Source organism: Prunus mume, linkage group LG2 (genome assembly GCF_029339155.1).
Source record: "Prunus mume cultivar Tortuosa linkage group LG2, ASM2933915v1, whole genome shotgun sequence".
NCBI lineage: Eukaryota > Viridiplantae > Streptophyta > Magnoliopsida > Rosales > Rosaceae > Prunus > Prunus mume.
The window spans coordinates 12,024,012-12,047,193 of NC_142699.1; the positions used below are offsets into that span (position 1 = coordinate 12,024,012).

The 23,182-nt window shown below is 37.2% G+C and overlaps 5 protein-coding genes across 8 annotated transcripts; 3 read left to right on the forward strand and 2 right to left on the reverse strand.

Annotated features, from left to right (window-relative positions):
• The first annotated feature begins 744 nt into the window (after positions 1 to 744).
• LOC103320518 (transcription factor MYB36-like) lies at positions 745 to 2,266 on the forward strand. Its single transcript, XM_008222206.3, has 3 exons — positions 745 to 1,021; positions 1,294 to 1,423; positions 1,521 to 2,266. Exons 1-3 carry the CDS (start codon positions 886 to 888, stop codon positions 2,131 to 2,133), a joined length of 879 nt encoding a protein of 292 aa, XP_008220428.1. The 5' UTR covers positions 745 to 885; the 3' UTR covers positions 2,134 to 2,266.
• A 2,676-nt stretch (positions 2,267 to 4,942) lies between these two features.
• Positions 4,943 to 7,219, reverse strand: LOC103320519 (vacuolar protein sorting-associated protein 32 homolog 1-like). The gene is made up of 8 exons (XM_008222207.3): positions 7,080 to 7,219; positions 6,837 to 6,958; positions 6,574 to 6,673; positions 6,228 to 6,313; positions 6,056 to 6,147; positions 5,725 to 5,839; positions 5,419 to 5,637; positions 4,943 to 5,216 (listed from the first exon to the last, which is right to left on the reverse strand). The coding sequence occupies exons 2-7, from the start codon at positions 6,906 to 6,908 to the stop codon at positions 5,440 to 5,442; spliced, it is 663 nt and encodes a 220-aa protein (XP_008220429.1). The 5' UTR covers positions 6,909 to 6,958; positions 7,080 to 7,219; the 3' UTR covers positions 4,943 to 5,216; positions 5,419 to 5,439.
• Positions 7,220 to 8,370: 1,151 nt separating this feature from the next.
• On the forward strand, positions 8,371 to 13,055 carry LOC103320520 (ENTH/VHS family protein). The gene is made up of 12 exons (XM_008222208.3): positions 8,371 to 8,552; positions 8,688 to 8,744; positions 8,832 to 8,883; positions 9,344 to 9,423; positions 9,548 to 9,626; positions 9,742 to 9,825; positions 9,931 to 10,076; positions 10,181 to 10,429; positions 10,711 to 10,865; positions 11,374 to 11,621; positions 11,986 to 12,373; positions 12,601 to 13,055. The coding sequence occupies exons 2-12, from the start codon at positions 8,704 to 8,706 to the stop codon at positions 12,834 to 12,836; spliced, it is 1,758 nt and encodes a 585-aa protein (XP_008220430.2). The 5' UTR covers positions 8,371 to 8,552; positions 8,688 to 8,703; the 3' UTR covers positions 12,837 to 13,055.
• Positions 13,056 to 13,259: 204 nt separating this feature from the next.
• LOC103320522 (3'-5' exonuclease domain-containing protein / K homology domain-containing protein / KH domain-containing protein) lies at positions 13,260 to 16,988 on the reverse strand. Of its 4 annotated transcripts, none has more exons than XM_008222211.3 (10): positions 16,835 to 16,988; positions 16,364 to 16,539; positions 15,831 to 15,962; positions 15,690 to 15,740; positions 15,391 to 15,487; positions 15,029 to 15,075; positions 14,385 to 14,601; positions 13,827 to 13,956; positions 13,683 to 13,725; positions 13,260 to 13,504 (listed from the first exon to the last, which is right to left on the reverse strand). In XM_008222211.3, the coding sequence occupies exons 1-10, from the start codon at positions 16,887 to 16,889 to the stop codon at positions 13,424 to 13,426; spliced, it is 1,029 nt and encodes a 342-aa protein (XP_008220433.2). In that variant the 5' UTR covers positions 16,890 to 16,988; the 3' UTR covers positions 13,260 to 13,423. The 4 variants fall into 4 exon arrangements, with proteins under 4 accessions (XP_008220433.2, XP_008220432.2, XP_088902412.1 ...); XM_008222210.3 differs by having other exon boundaries at positions 13,827 to 13,959; XM_089046286.1 differs by having other exon boundaries at positions 13,827 to 13,959; positions 16,802 to 16,955.
• Positions 16,989 to 17,918: 930 nt separating this feature from the next.
• Positions 17,919 to 23,170, forward strand: ELF3 (hydroxyproline-rich glycoprotein family protein). Its single transcript, XM_008222213.3, has 4 exons — positions 17,919 to 18,794; positions 19,081 to 19,982; positions 21,617 to 21,668; positions 21,864 to 23,170. The coding sequence occupies exons 1-4, from the start codon at positions 18,582 to 18,584 to the stop codon at positions 22,890 to 22,892; spliced, it is 2,196 nt and encodes a 731-aa protein (XP_008220435.2). The 5' UTR covers positions 17,919 to 18,581; the 3' UTR covers positions 22,893 to 23,170.
• Positions 23,171 to 23,182: the final 12 nt, after the last annotated feature.

Below are 23,182 nucleotides of genomic sequence, written 5' to 3' on the forward strand. Positions count from 1 at the left end.
ACAACAAAATACCAAGAAGTCAAGAGGAAAGCAATGGAGAAGCAGCCACACCAACTTGAACTTAAATAATTAATTTTTTATGATCTTTAAAAACCCTTTTGGCTGTGACCAAGACATCAATGCTCATCACCTTGATGGGTTACTTTGAATAGTAAAATGCCAAAAATAGTACAAGCTCACATTGAAAAAGTTCATTTGAAGCATTCACCATTAGAACTGTCTCTGTCTGAGTTCCAATTTTCCATTTACTATTGCTAATTGGACACAATTTTCTCATATGATACTATTTAATCAAATATTTATTACCGCTAATCACTTGTCAGTGGATGTGGATCAAGGCGAGAGTAGGGTTTTGTTCCCCTGTGCCTATGTGGTGGATAAGTCCATAACTTCTGACCAGAGCTAGAAGAACACAACTAATTAAAGCAGTAAAATTCGACTAAAGGACATTTTGGGCCGTCAGTTTTGAACGGTTCATTCATCTTCATGAATCATGATATTACCCTACCCGATATTAAAAGTTAAAAAAAATAAAAAAATAAAGTCAATCCAGTTTTTGTGTGAATGTTGACTGGGTCTTTGTCTTGGAATGCAAGGAACAAGTACCAGATAAAAAGAAATTATAATTAAAGTTGAGAAATGGAGAGGTCGTACAAGTACAAGGTCAAGCCTTTTTTCATTTACTCTATTTGTTTTTTATTTTAAGGTGCCACCATCTTTATAAGCTCTCCACCAAAAGCTCCTGCATTTGCTTATTTTGGAGCATCTGCGTGTCTGAACTTTCTTTCTGTCTCTGTCTCTGTCTCTGGTTCTAAGTCTTTCTCTCTCCCTCTCTGAAATTAGTTTTTTGGTGGTGTGTGTCTGTGTGGAGGTGAGTAATTAGCCATGGGACGCACTCCATGTTGTGACAAAGATAATGTGAAGAGAGGTCCATGGTCACCTGATGAAGACGCAACTCTCAAGAGCTACCTTGAGACTCATGGAACTGGTGGAAATTGGATCCTTTTGCCCAAAAAAGCTGGTATCTCTCTCTCTCTCTCTCTCTCTCTCACACACACACACACACACACACACACTGTGTGATATGCTTAGTCTATCTTCTGACCTCACAGAATGAAAATTATGAAAAAAAGAACAAAAGGGTTTTTCTTTTTTTCTTTTGCCAATTTGTTCAGTGAATCGTCCATACTAAACCCATTCATCAGTTTGACACTGAGAATTTTTCTGGATGAGAAAAGGTTGAACTTTTTTTCTTCTTCTTACAATTGTATTTTTCCTTCTTTTTTTCTGCAGGTCTTAGGAGATGTGGGAAGAGTTGCCGTTTACGTTGGCTCAATTATCTGAGGCCAGACATCAAACATGGATGCTTCACTGAAGAGGAAGACAACATTATATGTAGCCTCTACAGCCAAATGGGAAGCCGGCAAGTCCATTTATCATTCTTTATACTAACTTTTTTCATGGTTTTAATATCTGCAACACTACTGGTAATTTCTAACATTTTTCCCACTTTTTTTTAGATGGTCAGTGATAGCTTCTCGGATGTCTGGAAGAACAGATAATGATGTGAAGAACTATTGGAACACCAAATTAAAGAAGAAGCTATTTGGAGGAAAACAAAACCTCACAACAAAGAACAGCAAAGAGCCCACTAACAATGCCACTCTTCCTGGCTCTGCAGCCTCACTGGCCCTGCCTTGTGTCCCAAAAGCTGAACCCCAAGACTCTGCCTTTTCAACATTCCAAACCCAAATTCCAGCCACATTGCACATGTTAACTGATGTTAATTCTGGACTGAATGCCTGTAACCAAACCTGGACCTTAAACTCACCAGATCAATTATACAGCTCCAAGGTCATGGCTTTTTCAGATTTTGGTGCGAGTTCAAAGAAAAGTTACACTACTGTTTCATTATCTCAGGATGGCTCAAACAATTCAGACTCTTCTTCAATAGCTGCTGTTGACAAGTGTGCCTCACTACCTGGAAATGGTTCCCTTGATGATTCTGGGATGTTTACAGATTTCGGTCTGCCTTATGATGTGAATTATGGCATGTGCTTTGGAGAAAAAACCAGTGAATTTGGCCCAGCTAGCTGTACAAATTTTGGTGATTTATTTTCAAGCTCATATTGAGGCACAAAACAAGGACTGAATCAAAGGGTTCTCAACCATCTGTGAAAAACAAAAAGCATGGGGAAAAGAAACAAAAGCAAATGCTTAGAATTGGCTAAGGAGATGGGGGAAGTAAATATTAGCTAGAGAAAAGGATGTTCTTTTTTTGTTCCACCTCTGTTTTAATTTCTTTTTCACTTATTCTAGTTATATTCAGTCTCAGTTGGACCTCTGCTTCTGTTCATAGAGGAGGAGAAAATGTGATGTAAATCAAATTTTTAAGTAATGACTAGTAGATGAACATGCATGGAACCCTTCCTCTTTCTCTCTGTTTGTTTTGTTTGTCTGTGTATAAAGCTTTCAACTTTCACAGGCATTCCCATTTTGGGTTCTCAGAAATTTGGTTAATTAATTTACTCTGTCTTTAAGGTACAATGGCACAAAGAATCAGTGTTGGGGGGGTTGGATGGCCTCAGCATGTTTGCCTGTTTCTTTATATGCCAGCGGTCATGAAAGTTGTGTGGGGGTGTGGCCAATTCAAAGTTGATCATGATCCGAAATGTCCCTCTCAAAAAATAACCATAAAAGATACTCTGCCCTGCTTTTGATATTTTACTGAGTCATAACCTACATCATCTCTGCAACTTCAAGACTTGAAGTGGTAAAATCAAAGGTTATGTTTGAAGAAGCAATTGAGGTCGCTGAGGAAGTCCCTTAACATTTCAATGTGGGACAAACACTCTCAACACGCCGCACGCGTGTGGCGAACTTTCGCTAACACGCGACAACACATATTGGGTGGCGTGGGAGCACGTGTGGCCATTGGGCCCAACACGTGAAGCCTTGCTCGATACTATGAAGGAAGTTGAGGTTCCACCCCAAAACCAATTGGCAATGAGGGGAGTAGCCCAACTCCTTATAAACCCAGGCTAGGTCCCTTAACATTTCAATGTGGACAAACACTCTCAACACTGCGTTCCAATCCCCCTCTCCGTTATCGCTTGGATATTTTCATCTCATGCAGCAATGTGAATACACATGTGCATACATTACCCTAAAGAAACTTATAAATTTTTGTTTTTCTCTCTTTTTATGTGTATTGAGAAGCCATTCTTTTTTGGAAAAACGCGTTCTGAATGTTTCGACTCCATATGGTTTAAATTATTCATGCAGTGTGTGCCTAAGGTCAAGCGTCACTGTTTGAGAGCTGTGATTCATAACTAAAACATTAAACTTATCCATGGATCGTTTTCATTGTTCATTGTACGGTCAAGTACCCTGTCCATTCACGAATCTGAGAGGACATAATTATTTTTTAATTTCCCGTTCAATTTATTGGTGAAGGGAAGACTTTAAGCTCATAATAAAGAGAAACTTATAATTAAGCCTCACTAATCACTGCCATTATTAAGTTCTTAAGCATTACTTAATCATTATTGTTTATTTTGGAAACCCAATTTAAATAAAACATTGTTTAGTCTTAGTCATCTTCTTAAAATATGAGACTAATTCACTTGCTATAAGCTACCAAACATTGCATATGCTCCATCTATGCGAATTGCCCCAATTAGGGATTGTTTGAAAATCATCGAAGCTATCCAGGGCTGGGAATCTGGTTTTGAAGTTTTCTTAATTATGGGATATATTACATTTACAGAAAGGTTTAAAACAGATGGGGTTCACGTTTTGATCTCTCTCTGTCTCTTATCTTATGCTTTCATATTGAACTTCAGAGGTTGCATCATAATGAATGTTCTTTATCTGCTTCTTGGTGGCATTTTATGTGTGGTTGAATATTCCTTCTCCAAATGAACTTTTTTGAGGACATTTTTTATTAAAGGGACGATAACATACTAAACTCACACACACTATCGGATGCTAAGACTCGAACCCAAAATCTTTCTTGGGAAACAATTGCTCCAAACCACTACACTAGTGGGTCATTTGCTTATTCAAATGAACTTAAGAAGAAAGCATAAATCCCATATCAGAAATCAGAAAAGACAATGTGTAAGAGCCCCTTGTTTTCACAATAGAGGTTCCTCTTCTCCATTGGCTATTTCAGAAAGTCCAAATTCATGGAATTTAGCCGTTAAGAGAAATCAATAAGGGAAAAGAAAGGAAAAAAAACAAACCAAGTGAAGAATCTTGCAATTAGTCCGATGTGATTAAGAAATCACACCCCACAATCCTATTTTATGCCTTACAATCATCAGCAAGTGAAGAACTTAAGATGGGACATCCCTTTCAGACTTTTCTTTATGGAAGACAGAGTTATGCCAACTCCAAGTCAGAGAAAAAGATAACCTCAACTTTGTTGCCTGTCTAAAAGTTAAAATTAAAATTATGAAACTCTTTGAAACACCAGAGCAAAAACATACAGGTTCTTGTTTTTCTTGTGTTCATATGATGATGCACTTATGGTCCCCCCAACTTTCATGTTTTGTTCTGTTTATATTTAAGTAGAGAATCTTTGTCAAATTGCAAGCGTGGTTCACACTCATCTTTTTATGTTTTGTTCATTCTTCTCTTTGACATTGAATCCTTCAAATTATGGTTGCGTCATTTTGATTATTTTTCATGCACGTTGCTCAGTCAATGGATCGATATTACGTATGGCGAGTAATAATATATTTCCATTGCCCTCATGTATTTGATTATGTATGGCGAGTAATAATATATTTCCATTGCCCTAATGTAATTGATGCAACGCGTGTGTTAAGATTTTCTTAGAATCATTCTGTGAGCTATAGCCGATTTTGCAAGTCATCGATTAGCTCGAAATCATAGCTTAATGATTCTAAAATTGTGATCAAGCATAGAGTTCACGTTTAACTTTGTAAAATCATAATAAGATTTCGATAATGATGGAAGAAGAAAAAAAACGACTATAAGTTCCCAGCATTAGTTGTACAAAGAAGCCTAATATTTGACCCATTATATTACAAAGTACTAAAAACAGTTTTACCAACTTATTATTTTGTATACATACAGACCATCAAATGCAGTATTAAAAGTCACAAGTCAGTCTGGAGAGTCCGAGAGATTCGCATCATCCTCCATAATTCAAGTTTTATTAATTTTCTTCTTCTATATGTTAACAACTGCAAACACAGCAACAAAACCCATCAGATCATATGAAGTTACATAAATGCTTTGAGAAACATAAACTTTGATTCAAACGACAATTTGAATCTTAATCCAACAGAAGCTGAATTCTTATTTAAGTTCTACGACAATTTAAATCTTATTATGTGCATCACCCCGCTTGAGTGAAGGATTCCATTGTCAAGATAAATTACCAACCTGATACATGTAAGTAACCTCTTAAAGTGCCATCTCTGCCTGTAATGCAGCAAGCTCATCCTCCTCACGGTTGTTCCTCTGCGGAGCTGGTTGGGCTGGTTGCCTGCCTACCGGGGCATTTACGGGTACTGCAGCTGCGGGGGCAGTTGTGGCTGGCTGGAAAAGCTCCTCCTCCAATTCAGCTCCTTCCAGTTCTTCAAGCTCTGCTTCCAATTCATCCTGCAGAAACAAAGTTGCAAAATTTGAACCTAATGAATTGAAAAAAAAGCATTGAACGCATGAACTAAGAACTAGCAAAGATCATACTTCATCAAAATCAGCTGCTGCACCAATAGGCGCTGACAAAGCCTCCTGAATCTGCTTCATGCTTTCAGTTTGGTCATTGATCTCATCCATTGTTTTCTCCAAATCATCAATTTTCCTGTTAAAAAAAGGTCAAAGTTGAGATGTACTATTCAGAACAGAAGGATATTGAATGCTTCCTTTGAAAGACCATCCAAAGTGCTTTGAGAGTAACTCAAGACTGACTTTGCAAAGGATGCAATAGTTCATTTGAATTTAAATTTCTTTCATTGCTATGGCAATTATGGCCATGGAATCTATAAATTCTACGGAATGCAGTTTAAATGCAACTTACGTGGCTTTGTTCATGGCCTTCATCACAGATGTTCCACTTCTCAATGCATCAACAGTTTCCGTTGTAGCGTTTGCACCTTCCAGCATTATCATCTAAAACCCCAATTCAAAATATGTCTTCATGATAAACTCTCAACAAATGAAACTTCACTAAAATTTACAACAGTACCTACCTGATCATGAATGCGCAATTGGAAATTTCCAAGCTGCTCAATTTGTTGTTCGTAAAGCCTTTTCCTCTTTAAACATTTTATTGCCGCTGGATAAAAAACAACAATAAGGTATACAATTTGATACTCATTGCGGAAAAAAAAAAAAGAGTTTGCTTTCAAAACCTACATAATTTACTTGCTTAGGGGTTCAGATTTAAACAGGTAATTAATAACTCCATTGTTTTCTCTAGTGTTTTACATGTCCTTCCACCACAAATGGCAAACCATGCAACAGAATTGAACACAGAACAGCCTAGAAAAGAAAAAAAAACTAAATAAACGACATGTAGCCTGTAGGGGGTCTTACCAGTTCGGTTTCGTGCTTGAGTAAATTGTTTAGCCTTCTCAACCTCCGCAGCGGCCTTCTTTACAAGAAGTTTCTCCTTTTTCTCGAGCATCTCAAGTGTCTGCACAATCCCAAAAAACAAAACTTTTAACAGAAAAACAAAAACCCGTATAACTATAATCACAACACAAAATTCAGACCCGTAAAATTTGCAAAAAATTCCAGCACAACCCTGACAACACCTACAACAAAAAAATTGAAATAAAAGAAACCCAAAATCATACATCGTTTAATTTGTGTATAGTTGGCAGGGCATTGGGTTCCTGCTTTGCCTTCCCAAACACTCGCTTAAACATTTTTGCTCTGATTTGTTTTCCAGACAACCAAAACAATATCTTTTAAGATCCTGCAACCAAATCAAACAAGTTGATCAGAGACTTTGACCCATCTGATTGAACAAAGCAACGGTCAACATAAATGAAGCTAAATAATTTTAAAATAAAAAGAAAAGAAATAAACGGACTGACAATATTGAAAACAGCGTTCAGAGTTTTGCAGGGTGATCGGTCACGAAGGTTGGACTGGTTAAAGAGTAAAAGCAGACAAGGAATGGTAGTTTTTTTTAGGTACCAGAAATAACTTAACCAGACTAAAGAGGGAGACTTATATCGCAGGCTGTGAGGTAATTTGCTATGACAGACGAATAATCAGCGGGATTACGATGATAGGATTTGTTCGTTGTATGAAGAAATGGGCCAGACGGTTAATTAGGAAATGGGGTTGATGAACCAGCACGTGAAGGCCGAGCGGCCTTAATAAAACCCAGGCCCTTATTGGGCCCACTAGCAGATCCAATTAATAAATTTCATGAGTTCTTCAGTAACCCTAATTTTGGAAATGTAAAAAAAAATGGTGATTTATGGATACCACAACCTCGCACCGCAAGCCACCCTTAAAGCCCAATACAAAAAATAAATAAATAAATAAATAATACAAAAAAAAAAAAACCACACCAAAAATTAATGTGTTCGACAAAATTTTATTTACATTCTTACAGAGTTTTTGAACTAAAAATTTACATAATTTAGCAAAATTTTGTTTATATCGTCAAAAAATCTTCGCTTTTAACCTCAAAGCCGAGCATGTATACAATTGAATAAAACCTTTATACACCCTTTCTCAAACTTATTATACCTCAGTTTGGTTCTCACTATCAACTTCCTTGTGTGATTTTAAATGCCCACAATTGAGCTGGATTTTATAACCTCACCTAAGTCCCATTGAAATAAGGAAAACTTGCTAAATTGAGAAACCAATTTTAACAAGGTAGTTTAAAATAAGTTGCCCAAAAACTTCGGGTCCAAAGTTAAGAAGCTTCTAGTGAGCATTCATAATTTCTGAGTGTCAATAAAATTTGTTAACGAAACCCAAAAAAAAAAAAAAAAAAAAATCAATTTAAGTAACAAAAACGACTAATTTTTATTTGGCAAGAAACAAATTATTATAATTTTTGGGTGAACAAAAAAGGCCATAATTTTTAGGGAGTTTCACTAAAACACTCAAAATGGGGGTTGAAATTATAAAAAAACCCAAGCACTATTTAAACATATAAACACACCCAAAACCCATCATTACACACATTCAAAACCCATTTATAAACACACCCAAAAAGTTGACTTTGGGGTTGATTTTGGGTGTATTTCTATGTTTAAATAGTACTTGGTTTTTTTATAAATACATATCTAGGATTGGGTTTATTTATAAATTTGTATAATTTTTATTTGGCAGTATATGATTGCGAGCCGCGCTGGCTTTACCGGTTTAACCCTCAATTTCTTTGTAACTGCAAAATATGACGGACACAGTATATGAGATTTAAAACCACAAACGAGACCACCTGATTACGTCTCTCTCTCTCTCTCTCTCTCTCTCTCTCTCTCTCTCTCTCTGCGACGCACGCCAAGATCTGCAATCCTTTCCTTTCTGGTTTCTACTCAAAGGTGCTTTTTCTTCCTTTATAATCTTGTAAAATTTCATACATTGACTTCAAATTTTGCGGTTCCATCGGATGCATCGCAATATTTGTCTGTTCCAAACTGATCACGAATTTCCGAATTTTTTTTTGATTATTTCAGATTCTGCAGATTCGTCATGGATTTTATGAAGGTCTTCGATCAAACGGTCCGAGAAATGTCAGCTTCCGACCTTGGCATTTTCTATTTACGCAAAATATTCATTTTTATCAGCTGTCAATTTCATTTCCTTGTCTTAATGTGCAGAAAGAGGGAGGTGAATCTGAAGGTCTTGAAGGTTCCGGAGATGGAACAGAAGGTAAAACAACAAATAGAGTTTAATTAACTTCGGTTACGTTTAATTTCTTCGAATTTTTCATTTTTCATTGGAATTTTCATTTTGTGATTAAAATTACAGATCTGAACTCGAATTATTGTATTCATGGTGCGAGTAGTGCCCTTTCTGTTTGTGTTCAATGATTGTTGTACCATTGTGCATTTTGCAAACTTAAATTTTATCTTTTAAGATACATTTAGACACAAATAATGTATTCTGGACTTAGTTTTGGTCTTTTAGCTTTGAGAGGTTGGTGGAAAAAGTCTTCTCCAATTAAGAAATCCGTGCATCAAATTTGTATTTTAGCTTAAGTAGCTGATGCGTTTTGTTTTTTCTCGTTTTCTAGGGGTGAACTGTGGATGATATGAATATCAGCCATTTCTCAATTTGTGAATTTTATTTTTAGCTTACGCAAATTTGTTTCATTACTGAGATGCTACAGGTATTGGATGCAACGGATAATGAACCTTGGGGTCCTCATGGATCTGCATTGGCAGAGATCGCACAGGCCACAAAAAAATTGTAATTTTCAACTCCATTTATCTGTTTTTTTCCTTGTTTAATCCTCCCTGCAGTAAATTTCAGAATCAGAAAGAACATGGCTTGCTGTACTTACCCGGATTTGGTGACTTTTGTTATCTTTCAGTTCGGAATGTCAGATGGTTATGAATGTTTTGTGGACAAGATTGACCGAGACAGGAAAAGATTGGCGTTATGTCTATAAGGTAAGAATTCAGTTAATATTGTTCAAATATGGTGCTTACAGAGGTTTCTAGTGTATTATAACTTCATAGAATCATGTGCCTATTTATGCCCTCAACATTATCATTTCTGTATCAGGCATTGGCTGTTATAGAATATTTGGTGTCGCATGGATCCGAACGTGCTGTGGATGACATTATAGAACATACTTTCCAAATCTCAGTAAGGACTATTTCTATTATCCTGAATTTTTTTGGCGGATATGAAGTTAAGAATACGGTTGAGTGTACTCAAACCCCTTTATCCTTTGTTTTTTTGGTGGTGAAGGCTCTCACAAGTTTTGAATATGTTGAGCCAAATGGGAAGGATTTGGGAATAAATGTGCGGAAGAAGGCGGAAACCATTGTGGCTCTTTTAAATAACAAAGACAAAATACAAGAAGTAAGAAATAAAGCTGCTGCGAATCGTGACAAGTAAGTTTATTTTTTGGGGACTAAATTTTCAAGTTTACTTGAAGTTCTCTGAATCTTTTGATTAGTTTTCATCTTATAAACTATTAGTACATTGCCAACTTTAGGTACTTTGGACTTTCATCTACTGGGATAACATATAAGTCAGGTTCCGCAACTTCAGCCTCGTTTAGTGGTAGCAACTATCAGAGTAGCGAACGCTATGGAGGTCTAAGTGGTACTGGAGCTGGTGATAGGTTCAAGGATAGCTATAGAGAGAGGGATCGACATGAAGAAGACAAGATTGAGAAGGACAGCTCTAGCAGGTCACGTCGAGAGAGCTCTTCAAAGAAGGCCTCAGCACGCTATGGCAGCAGGTACTTAATCATTACTGTTCATGATAGGTCAAACAATTGTGCCTATATGCTGAGAAATGTTGACTAATACTGGATAAGGCTCTTCTGAGATTCAGAACTAGAGGGAAAGATGTGGGAATAATTATGATTTTTATTACTAATGACAAATTTCGACTGCAGCTCTCTCTCTCTCTCTCTCTCTCTCTCTGCACACCTTGCACAGATGCATACAGAGAGACTGTAGCACATATATGTTGCTTTGTGATTTTGTTTTTATTAACTTCCGAATGTTTTTCTTGCAGGAAGGATCAGGATAATATATCATCCAGTGTGTCAAAGTCATCAAATAAATCAAATGACTCTGAGAAGTACAGTTCAGTTCATACTCAAAGTGCAAATGTTCCTGATGATGATAATGATGATGATGATTTTGATCCACGAGGGACTTCTGCTGCTAGTAAGTATAAGAACTCTGGTGCAGTTGTTAATTTAGTGTTAGTTAAAAGGCAGTTTTGCGAGGCAGACATTGGCAAATGTTGCTTCATGTTTACCATCTACTATGTGTCTTGTAGCTACAATCAATTTGATGCCCTTTGGCTCTTTGATTTTTTATCACAAGTGATGTCGTGAAGGCATTGAGGATGCTTTTCGAGATTCTTTGATTTATTAAACATAATGATCTTTTGAATATTTGCATGTGCTATAGGATGTACTATATATTTAGTTGATTTCTTTGGTAGTTGTTCAAACATATGCGTTTATACGAATATCACTAGTTACATTCAACACATTATTTTTTGATGTAATTTTTTTCCTGCTTTTTCTTCTATCCTATGCAATGACGTTTAATGGAGTAATCTTTTAGTGCATTGATTATTGAATTACTGTTCTTGGTTTTTTAAATAATATGTATGATTCCTGGGATTTAATTGGACATTTCATTTTGCCCTATATTATTTTAACAGAGGCTGCTGTTGCAAGCTCAAACCAAGTGGATCTGTTTGGACAAAGTTTGATGGATGACTTCATAGATGCTCCAACATCTGTTCCTGCAGAAAAGCCTGGGATTAACAGCGGTTCATCAGAGGTTGATCTATTTGCTGATGCAACTTTTGTGTCAGCACCACCCCAGGCAGAAACTGGAGCATTTGCAGACTCAACTTTTGTATCAGCACCACCCCAGACAGCAAACGGAGCAAGTTCTCAAACTCAGGTCAGACGCAGTTACGTCTCAATTTTGGCACATAGCTCATGTACACCAATTCACAATTGAGGTAGCTTTTTCAGTGTGCTTGCTGCTTAGCCAGTCATAGATTTTGGTTGTGACGTATGTCATTAAATGCCAAACAATAACAAAGAGGTGTATGAGTAAAGCGTACCCCTGATTACAGGGGGCAGAGTTTAATTTATGCAACCTTCAAACATGTAGAAAATATTTTAGTTGTGATTTTGGAATTCTAACAAGCAACTGAATTTAGGAATTTCCATTTTTAAGTTTTATTTTAATATTACTTTTGTTCCTCATACAGGGTTTAAAGTTCTGTGCTAACAATCTTCTTTTCTAACTAATTATACAGAATGGTGTTGATCTATTTGCTTCTCAACCAACCAATTCTCCATCGGCTTCTTCAACAGTAGATATTTTTTCCGCCCCTGATCCAGTTATGCAGCCAGAAACCAAGGCTACAAATGCTGCCCAAACAAACACCCACATTGTTGATCCCTTTGCCACTGTTCCACTTCACAATTTTGGTGAATCTGATATTTTTGGGGCGTTCACCTCTCAGTCTGATTCAATATCTTCAGAACCTTCCCAAAGTTCTGTCAATGATGGCAGCGACACTAATTTGGGTAAAAAATCTTCAGCAGACCTGAAGGGTCCACCCAAGAAGGATTTCCAGGTGAAATCTGGCATTTGGGCCGACTCACTTAGCCGTGGACTGATTGATCTTAATATATCTGCTCGTAAGTTCAACCACTTCAACTAGCATTTTGCCTTTCATGAGCATAATTTATATGTATGTACATGAAAGTAAATTTTACTTAATGTTCAAGGTGTGAGTTGAGATTTAGAAAAATTGTCCGGGTGATGTATGTCTATATAATTGTTTGAGCAGAGACTGTATATTGACATTTCGAATCACATGTTTAGGCTGCTTTTGTAATCCCCTCTTCACTTCATGTACTTGCAGCCAAGAAGGTAAATCTGGCGGATGTAGGGATTGTGGGTGGGTTGACTGACGGATCAGATGAAAGGGAGAAAGGGCCCCCAACTTCGTATTACATGGGTAGAGCGATGGGTTCCGGGACTGGTCTTGGAAAATCTGGGTTCCCATCATTGCCGGGAATGGGAGGCGATGACATCTTCTCAAGTCTTAGTGGCGGCGGCGGCGGCCAACAATACCAATACGGTGGTTTCCAAAAGTAATTTTGTTATTTCTGCCATTTTTCGCGTCTACATATTCTTTTGCCTACTCGGCCAAAATATTGAAGAGAAAGTCCTGTCTTTTGGTGTGTTTAGTTTGTTCATACATCCGTCAATGGATATTGTGGTATTGAGGATTGTATTGATCGTGAGTGAAGATGATTGCGACACTTTTTATATATAAATTCCAGTGGATTGCAAACAGCTTCGTGATTGAATTAATCCTCCAGTCTTTTGAACAATGTGGTGGCAATTAACATAGTCGGTCCAAAAAAATTATTCTAGATATCAATAGGTTACTATGATTTTGTTTGTATATTAAACGTTTAATTTTGCCAACGTCTCAGCCACGACAAATTATTATTATTATTTTACTTTGTCCTTTTGTTTGACAATTATATAATTTATTTGCACAACAGGATGTCGTTTCATAAACAGAACAATTTGAATAGATGACGGATTCTGTTCTGTACCGAAAGAAAAGAAAAAGAGCACGGAAAGAAGAAAAAGAAAAGATGACCCAATTTCTTAGAATTCTTTTATTTATTTATTTTTAAAGAAAGGGGCGAAGACGACAACATGACATGTTTCTAGTAGTACACGTCCATCATCTTCCCCCTTAACATGGCTTCTGCTTTCCTCACTTGCTTCACTGGTCCTATGATGAACACCTACATCAAAACCAAATAAAAATTAGAAAAAGAATTTGAAACTTTTCCTAATTCCAGTTGTTTTTTGCTTTGATGATGAAATCATATAAGCAAAGGTCTGAATTTGAATATGAAAAATAATTTTTAAAAAAACTTGGATTAATTTTACGCCTACTCTGAAACTATATAAATGACCGACCTTATCGGGTGGGCCCTTATCACCTCCAATGAGAATTTCCGCACTGTAAAATTGTACCATTGAAGTAATAATAAGTGGGGAGAGATGGAGAGAAAAATGGAGCACAAACTACCGAAACATGCAGAGATAGAGATAGAATGGTACTTGCAAGATTCCTTTATTGACAAAATGGAAGCTCCTCTTCTCCCGATAACACGTCCCATCTTTCCTGGAGGAACATCAAGCACTGAAAGGATTTCTTCCTCCGGAGCATTGCCATCCACTATTAGGTTATCTGCTAGAAGAAATAACATATGAATTAGCATTCAAGTTTTTTTTGAAACGCAATTAGTATTCAATTAAATGTACACTCTAAAGTGCTTTGCTGCACATTCCAACAAAGACCGTATGCTGTCAAGTACATTAGGGAAACACTATGGTCTAATGTCATACATAAAACGGTATCCATAGTAAGTTTAGGAGGCTAGAGATTCTACTAATGGATGACATGCACATAATTCTATAAAAAATTAGCAATGAGGACATTAATGGATGACATGCACATAATGCTTAGTGGCAGAATTAATTGGAGCCGAATTACGAACATCAGCCCCAGACATAATAGCTTTAAGCTTGTATTCATATGAGAACGTATTTATATGAATGCAAAACATTTCATCTCATTTTGAAGTCTTAGTATAGTTGTGAAGGAGGATTCGATACCTGGAATAGGGGGGAGAGGTGGCCAGTCTGCAAAATTGTTGTCGTTGATGCAAAAACATCTGCAATAGAGAGCACCTCGAACTGCAAGATACCATAATGACTGTTGATTCAATTTCTCCATCATCTTGTAATAGATATACAGAAGAAAGCGGACATCATCTGCAGCTGCACGGACCATCTGTTCAGATAAAGGTCTGTATGTCCAAAAATTGGGGTCCTGTACATTACATATAAAATAAATGTCATTTGACAGAAGATCCTAGTCCCAAACAATACTGTGGCTGCACTGGTAAAACTACAGGTCTAGAAGCAAATTTATCTAAAGCCCTTTGCTAGGTGTAAAGCAAATATGAATCAACAAAATAGACAAATTTAAGTTATAAGGCTAATGCTCTGTTGATAACCTCAAGTTTAAAACCACTGTAGAGTGATTCTAAACCTATTGTTCATCGGACTGTAATCTCATTATCACATCCCAGTCACCACACCGACTTAAACCTTCAATATATTTCATTAGAAATCTAGTATAGTATCAGATAACAATAAGAAGACTAGTAACAAACTGAGTTATACGGCAAATCTAAACATAGAGAATAAGAAAACGGAAAAAAATCCAGAACAATTCTTAGGATGTTGACACTAACCTGCCTAAGGAGGAATCGAACTTCTTCCTTCTCAAGATAAGATATTCCTGCATTCAAACTCTTACGGTGAAAACTGAAGCCATATGTGAAGATCAAAACTTAATAGTCCAATGCACCATGTCCTCATGTCTATTTTTATTTTGTCATCCAGAAAACTTCTGGTATGGAATAAGCTAACGTAAAATACTTGGAGGCAGTACTTCAAGAATGATCTTTCAAATAAATTCCCCGTTAAGTTTAATTCGAAACTCTTAGAAAAACAAAAGCATAATTTAATTTCATAAAATCAATGTAATCCAAAAGCATAATCAAATATGATCAGAAACAGAAACTTCAAATGGATACCACGAAATATATAATACCACAATAGCGTGGATCAGCAAGTAGGCCCACAAATGATATATAATCATCCAGCAATCTTTTCCTCCCTTCTTGTTCCTCTATCAGCGAATAGGCAATCTGAATACCAAAAGGGAAATTTCAAATCACTTGGCATATGAGTATTTTCTCCATCTCAATTATATTACTTCTCTAACTACCATCATACGTTTCTCTTAAAACAACAATCCATTAAAAGAATTCAAAATTATCTTATAAATCAACGTTTCTCTTAAAAAAACAATCCATTGAAAAGTTAAAGCCAGTGATAAAGGATGCTCACCTGAGTATCTACAACATTGTTCAACTTGATGCCAAACTGAAAATACAAGGCCTATAAAATAGGACAAAATTCAATCATGGGAGTGAAATGTCATATTACAAGAAGGTACATGATGTGATGCAAATAAAACCAATCAGAGACCTCGCTATCTCGTTTGCAGTCGTGAATAACTTTGGTGATGTAGCTAGACTCAAGTGCAGGCTTACAGGCTTGGATAAGCATAGCCCCTCCCTGAATGGCATCAACCAGATATATAGCATCTGGAAATGCAAGCTGACAGAAAGAAAACACATCATTTTATTAGAAAACAAGAACGAGAACCAGGGATATAAGTAGCAGAAAATTCACAATAAAGAAGACCTATAAGTAAGATAGCTCTTGTTATTTTCTTTAGCTGCATCGGAATACAAGCACATGGCTGAAATTCAATCAGAAACCAATCAACAACCAATTTGGGATGCAAATAACTGCTTTTCTTTTTTATTAATTCTTTTGTTTGTGGTAGTTTAGTAGCAACCCATATGTCCTTGTTTGGATTAGGCACACATCTACTAAATGAGGTTGATTGGAACTAAATTTGAAGTCTTGACCCAAAAAAAAAAAAAAAAAAAAAAACTAAATTTGAAGTGGAACAAATATTCATAAGAGTACAGAGTAAGTATAACTCTACATACCTGCATGATACAGAGTGTTCCATGACGGCACAAGTCAACTCCCTCACAATCAAAGCCAATTACCAATTGCCTTTCAGCTGATGGGTCCAGGAACTCGGCAGGAAGCTGAGATGCATGAGTGACTACATGAATAGGAACCAGCGGCAACTGGGGTTCATTATTTAGGGGTTTCTCACCTGCAATACACACAAAATAGCTCAAATTTACAGGTTAATGGGTGCTCCAGAAAATTAAAGAAAAAAAAAAACTTTTTTAGTTCAAATTCATAAACCCACTTCAAAATCATTTGGGGTCACGCATATATGGAAATCGATCATCAAAGATTCAACATTTTGCATATACTTTTTTCTTTCCCACATTTTTCCCAGCAAGCAAATGAGCAAACCCGAAGGAAACATGAAATCAAAGGCACACGAAACTTGTAATAAAAATGAGAACTTTCGTGAATTGGATCGGATTGAAAGGACCCACCTGGGTCAGGCGATAGAGGAAGGTGTGTCTGATATGGAGGAGGTAAAGAGGCCATGTGATCGGACCATCCACGCCAATCTAATTTTGCCTCTGAAACCAACTAACCCTGGTTCTCTCTCCGCTTCACCAAATATTATGTCCATTTCTTTTATTATATTTTTATTTTTAGTTTGAGAAAGCCGACAGCCCGTGGGGGTCACCCGACCCGATTTCATTTTTAACAAACCAATTGAGAAAAATTGAAACCTTTTTTTGGTTTGACTAAGAAAAATGAATACTTCTAAACTTGTAGTAGGAGTGGACCACATTCCCCCTAACCCAAAACTAATCTAAAGTGCAATATTTTCTATATTCTATACTACCATTTGTGATCTTGCCCCTGTTATCTGAGAAAATCATGTTGGGTTTAATGTTTATAAAAGGCAAAAGTATGGAATCAGATAAAAATAGTTTTGGTTGTGTGTGACGACTGCAGATTTTACCGAATCAAACTTTCTGTGTTGCTTGTCAAGCTGTTCACCATTTAGATCCCACTCTCCAAAAAAGTTACTAACACGTGTCCTTATGTTCAAGCTACACCTAGGATCAAAAAGTGCAAAATTGACCCAAATGGCCAATCTTGAGGGCAAAATAGAGATTATCACAAAATAGAAAGAAAAAAAAAAATAAAAGAGTAAGATAAATGCTACCGTCAATCGTATGTGCACTATGCACGTGTCTCGTTAGACATTAGTGAATTGTGAGACTCATTTCATCGATTACTTATAATCATACGTCTGCATAAATAAAAAAACTTATAATCATGCACATACATCAACTTACTCGAATGTAACTCATACGCGACCGAGATAAAGAGTATGAATATGAGACACTTATCAGAATTGAGAATAAAATAAAAATACCACAGGTAGTTGGGTTTGTACGGTGTATATTCATTTTTCCTATGATCTCAACTTAAATGGCCTCATCCGTCTTTGTTGAGTTGAATTATGTTCAGAAAAAGTAGTTAAAAAAAGAGTAAATCATTGGTTCAGACAAAAATATATTATACCAGGAGTAGTCTTGAGAAAAAGATAATACCAAGTTGGCAATAATGGCAACAGATGGTCTTTTTCTATTCTTAAGAGGAGGTTCTAGTCTTCTTCTGGGTCTATCCCAAACAAGGGCCCAACCAACCCCCGCACTTTTCACTTTCCCTTTTTCTAGAAGACGATCCCTTTGCGGAATCCCTAAAATAAGCCTTAGCCTTTCTCAGCCCTCAACTCCCAATCTCTTTCTTGGCTCTTCTTTTATTCCTATCCCTTCTTTTCCACAATTCACGCTTTTAGTTCGTTCCTCCATCAGTTTCAGTTCTCAAGTACCCTTTTTTCCCAGCTGGGTTGTGAAGAAATCTCTCATTTTTTTCAAAGGGAATCTGTTTACTTTTGGTGTTTGACATCTGGGTCTTGCCTAATTTGGAGCTTGGTTTTTTTGGGTGTGATAAGCTGAGTCTGTTTATGTCGGTTCAGGTTTTAGAAGCCTGGCCTGCTTCTGGGTTTTCTGGAATTTGATCTATTATCAGAAAGGAGAAGGCTTTTAGCTAGCTGGGATTTTGTTAGATCCCTTTTGGTATTCTCGTTTTAGCGAGCACAATTTCAACAAAAGAGCTGTTTTTGGTGCATGGGTTTGAACAAGTTTGAGTTTTTGAGGGTGGGTTTTGGGAATTTAAAGTAAGAATAGATTTTTGGACTTGGTGTTGGTGTTGAAAATGAAGAGAGGGAACGAAGAAAAGGTTATGGGACCTATGTTCCCAAGACTCCATGTGAATGATGCAGATAAAGGAGGGCCAAGAGCACCTCCAAGGAATAAGATGGCGCTCTATGAACAGCTCAGTATCCCTTCTCAGAGGTTCAACCCTGTGGTGATGCCTCTTAATCCAAATAGCACTAGCAGTGTGGTTCCCTCAGCTTTCTCGAGCCAGGTAAATTCATAATTTGTGCCTAACTTTATCGTTTAAGGTTTACTGATGATTAGTTTTGAAGTGTTATCCTTTTAAGCTTTAGTTAGGTTATGGATTTCACTAGGTTTGTTTTCTGTTTTTGTAGTAGCTAACTACAAATTTTGTTTTATGCTATATCCAGTAGTTTTGCATATCTACACTTTAAGAGGGGAAAATCAATAGTGTATTCAGAAATAGTATTGGAAGCTTCTATAGGGAAAATTGGTTATTGCCTATCTGATTTTTCTGGAGCAATTTATGTTTTCAGGGGAGTCGTTCTGAAGGAAATTTGCCTGTTCCGCTTCATGTTCGTCCATCTACACCTACTCGTCAGGCTGAGATGTTTCATGCTCGTCAATCTGATGGAGCAAATGAGAACACGCCCTTGACACAACCCGACCAAAGAAAGAAGGTTGGAGAGGAGGATGATTTTAGGGTGCCTGTATTTGTTCAATCAAGGATGGGTCTTTGTCATAGTAAAACTCAAATTGGTATTGATAAGGAAAAACTTGCTCCAATCGGCCCATCTCATTCTGGCCATACACATTCTGGCCATACAGTGAAACTAAAAAATGTGGGCAAGAACGATCCAAAACAATTAAGCTCCCCAACTACTTTCAATTTGAGACGAGAATTGAGAAGTGAAAGAGAAGAGGATCTAATAAAAGTGAGTGGCCCGGCTAGGGACCATTCAGCAAAATCTGCTACAAAAATATCATGTAGACAAAAGATTGATGGGCCTGCAGAAGAAGTAAGTGCATCTCCAAATCAAGAGTATGCAGACTGCCCTGTTCCTAGATTCAGCAGGTTATCTGAGAGTGATGCTTGCTTACAACAAGAGTCTAGATCTGGATCACAGCCAAACATCACTGGGCAAGGTGATGGTCTTGTCGAATGTACAAGAGATGCAGAGAAGGGAGCTGTTTTCCAGGAAAGAAGTCTGTCTTATTCTGGGGAGGATCCTGGTGGTCCCAATGAACTTGATAATGACAGTGAATACCATGGAGATAGAACGTTTATTTCACCTCAAATGGGACATGTAGACAAAAGTGATGATGTCTCAGAGACCTCCATGGTGGATTCTGTATCTGGCTTGGACATCTCTCCCGATGACGTTGTCGGAATAATAGGTCAGAAACATTTCTGGAAGGCAAGAAAAGCAATCGTCAAGTAAGTCTCTATTTTCTCCAATAGCTGCTCCAATTCAGTTGTTACTTTGTGCTTAATTTGAAGTTTACCTTTTTCCAAATATAGTACACATTTAGCTGTCCTTGTGAAGCATTTTGGTCTCATAATACCTCTGTTTTATTTAATATTTCCGCACTTAGACTTTGGATTTTTTGTTTCATAAGCGTTTTAGACTGTTATTTACACCATCGAATATAACAACTAGGAGTATAGACTGAATTTTGTTTTAAATGCGACTTTGAGGGAGGTGATATTTCATAGTGCAGAGTCCCTGGATCCCTTCTAAAGTGGAATTTCTATTTGTTAAAAGGCCCTCGATAACATTTTAACAGTGGATATGGATCATCTTACAGCAGGGAAACATACATCTTAATAGAGTTATCTTGTGCAACGCGACCTCCGAGACAGCGGATGATCTCATTATTCATTGCCTTTTTGTATCTGCCTTTCGGGTGTATTCCTGTCTCGGTTTCGTAATGCTTTGGTTTTTTGGCCACTGGGAAAATTTTCCCTTCATGGCACTTGAGGGCTGGGAGCAAGGAGGGGAACAAGTGATGAAGGATTATCCTTGGGACTACATTTTGTGGATCTTGGACTATATTTGACATTGTGGAATTGGTGGTGGACATGGTGGTGAGGAGGATTACATCTCTTACGTAGTGCTTTGATCTCCTGTGTTGGAAGATTTTGTTGGGTTGGGGTTGCGTACTCTTTTTATATGCTTTATAGAATATGAGATTCCCCTATATATGGCTTCTTCTCATCATCACATATTCTTTTTTCATTATTGAAGGTTTTGTTTTTTTTCTTCTTCTTTCTGTACTATAAGAAAAGAGCTGTAAGTATTTACATGTGAATTAGAAAGCTCTATTATGCGCTTGCTGTCCGACTTTGTTGTAACGAGGATCATTTATGACATCCGTACAACTGAATGTATAGTTTTTATATGGTTTTAATTGAATATTACATATTTGGAGCTCTAATTATGTGAAATAAAGGAGATTTGCAGACATCTTGATTTATATTGCAGATAGTTGCTATGTTTTGGAATCTGTTTTAGCATTTAGCTTTCGTTTATATTGCTCTGAAGATATTGTTTTTAGCATTTAGCTTTCCTTGTTATTGTATTCATTATTATTATTATTGTTATTATTTTACTGATCTGAAGTTCCTCATTGTTTATAACTATTTTCTGATGTGCAATTTTCTGAATCCATCCTTAAGATGTTTGCTTCTCATGTTTGGTAAATGTCATATTTGCCTGCACTCCTGATCAATATCAAGTCTAAGGATTAGCTAGGGGGGTGTGGTCATGTGGAGTTAATAGGCTATGGTGCTTTTCATGGGGTAAGCAGATATTTTGTGATTAAAGCACCTAGTCCTTTGGCTGTTATCTCTCAAATAATGTGAGTTTTATATGGAATATATTACACAGTGAGGATTGTTTTGGTATAAATGATTCTATCAAGTGCCTGATCCTTCATTTCTGTCCAGTTTTTGTTTTTGTGTTTTTGTATTTTTGTATTGGTTTCGGTTTTGTGTTTTGCCAAGTTTCATATGATTTGGTATATGTTGTATAATTATGTTTTTGATCCAACCCCTGTTACTTTCTACAGTCAGCAAAGATTGTTTGCAGTGCAAGTATTTGAGTTGCATAGGCTCATTAAGGTAAGACTATAACATAGTCTCTGACCCTGTAATTCTGCTCCTCTTGGAATACAATTATGAGATGCAAATAAACATAAATGTGTATATAGTCCCAAAAAGAAAAATGTATATGTAAACACAGAATAAATGATGCTATTTGAACCCCAAAAGGACTACAGGAGGGCAGATTTTTAACTTTCTAGTTCTTTTCAACAGGTTCAACGACTGATTGCTGGGGCTCCTAATCTTTTGCTTGAAGATACTGCTTTCCTAGGCACATCTTCTTTAAGGGGTTCTCCTGCAAAGAAACTTTCGTCAGAGTATGTTGTAAAGCCACTACTACGTGTTGTAAAGCGCAAACATGAACCTGAGAAGCCAAACAACAAAATTGAATGTTCCGCAGAAAATGCAGTTGGGAAAACATCTCTTTCTTCTGTGAAAAATGGTAGTCAGACTTCAAATTATGGGCCATATGTAGGGAACCCACAGCCAACACCTGTCGGTACTGATAATAAAGCCAGTCCTTGGTGTTTCCATCAATCACCTGGACACCAGTTGTTAATTCCTGTAATGTCTCCCTCTGAAGGACTTGTATATAAGCCGTATCATGGACCTGGATTTGTGGGACCGGTTTGTGGAGGATGTGGACCGTTCAACTCAACTCCCATGACTGGTAACTTTGTTAAGCCAAACTATGGGGTTCCAGCTTCTCATCATCATCAAGGGACGGGGGTTCTTCCTGTCCCTCCTCCATTAGGCCATACTTACTTTCCTCCATATGGCATGTCCGTTATGAATCCAGCCATGCCAAGCTCAGGCGTTGAACAAATGCATTGGTTTGCCGGACCTGGTTCACATGGTCAAATCGATCAGTTATCAGGAGGGGGAACAAACTCTAATGTGCAGCATCAAAGCTCATGCAATATGCCATCCCAGAAAAGTGGAGCTATTCCTCATGCCATGATGTTTCAGGCATCTAACGACAGTGAGCTACAAGGAAGTACCACAAATAGTCCAGGTGACAGAGCACGATTGGGGACAGATCGAAATGCTGAAGGAAGTGATGCTCTTCAACTTTTTCCCATGTCTCCGGTAATTACAGGAGGAGTTGCCCAACCTCATGATTCAGGCCAGCCAACACGAGCGATTAGAGTTGTGCCGCACAATCCAAGAACTGCAACTGCATCGGCTGCTCGTATTTTCCAATCTATACAAGAAGAGAGAAAACAGCATGATTCGATCTAGCTGATTTTCTCTCATTGGCGTGCAAATGATATTGGTCTCATCCAAGTTGGTGTGGCCTGGTCATTTCCGCTGTACCATTTTGGTATGATATTCTGTGATGGGGTTTTCCTTATTTCTTGATCTTGTGATTGTATATTCTTCGTATATGTATATCTTGTATGCCTATGGAATACCACAACCAGAGCAGTGTAATCTGAATATGCGATATTTCCCCTCATGTATTGTGTTATTGGGCATAGGTAGCAACTATTTGGGTAATAGGAGTAATTGTCCCTTTTTGAATATCTGAT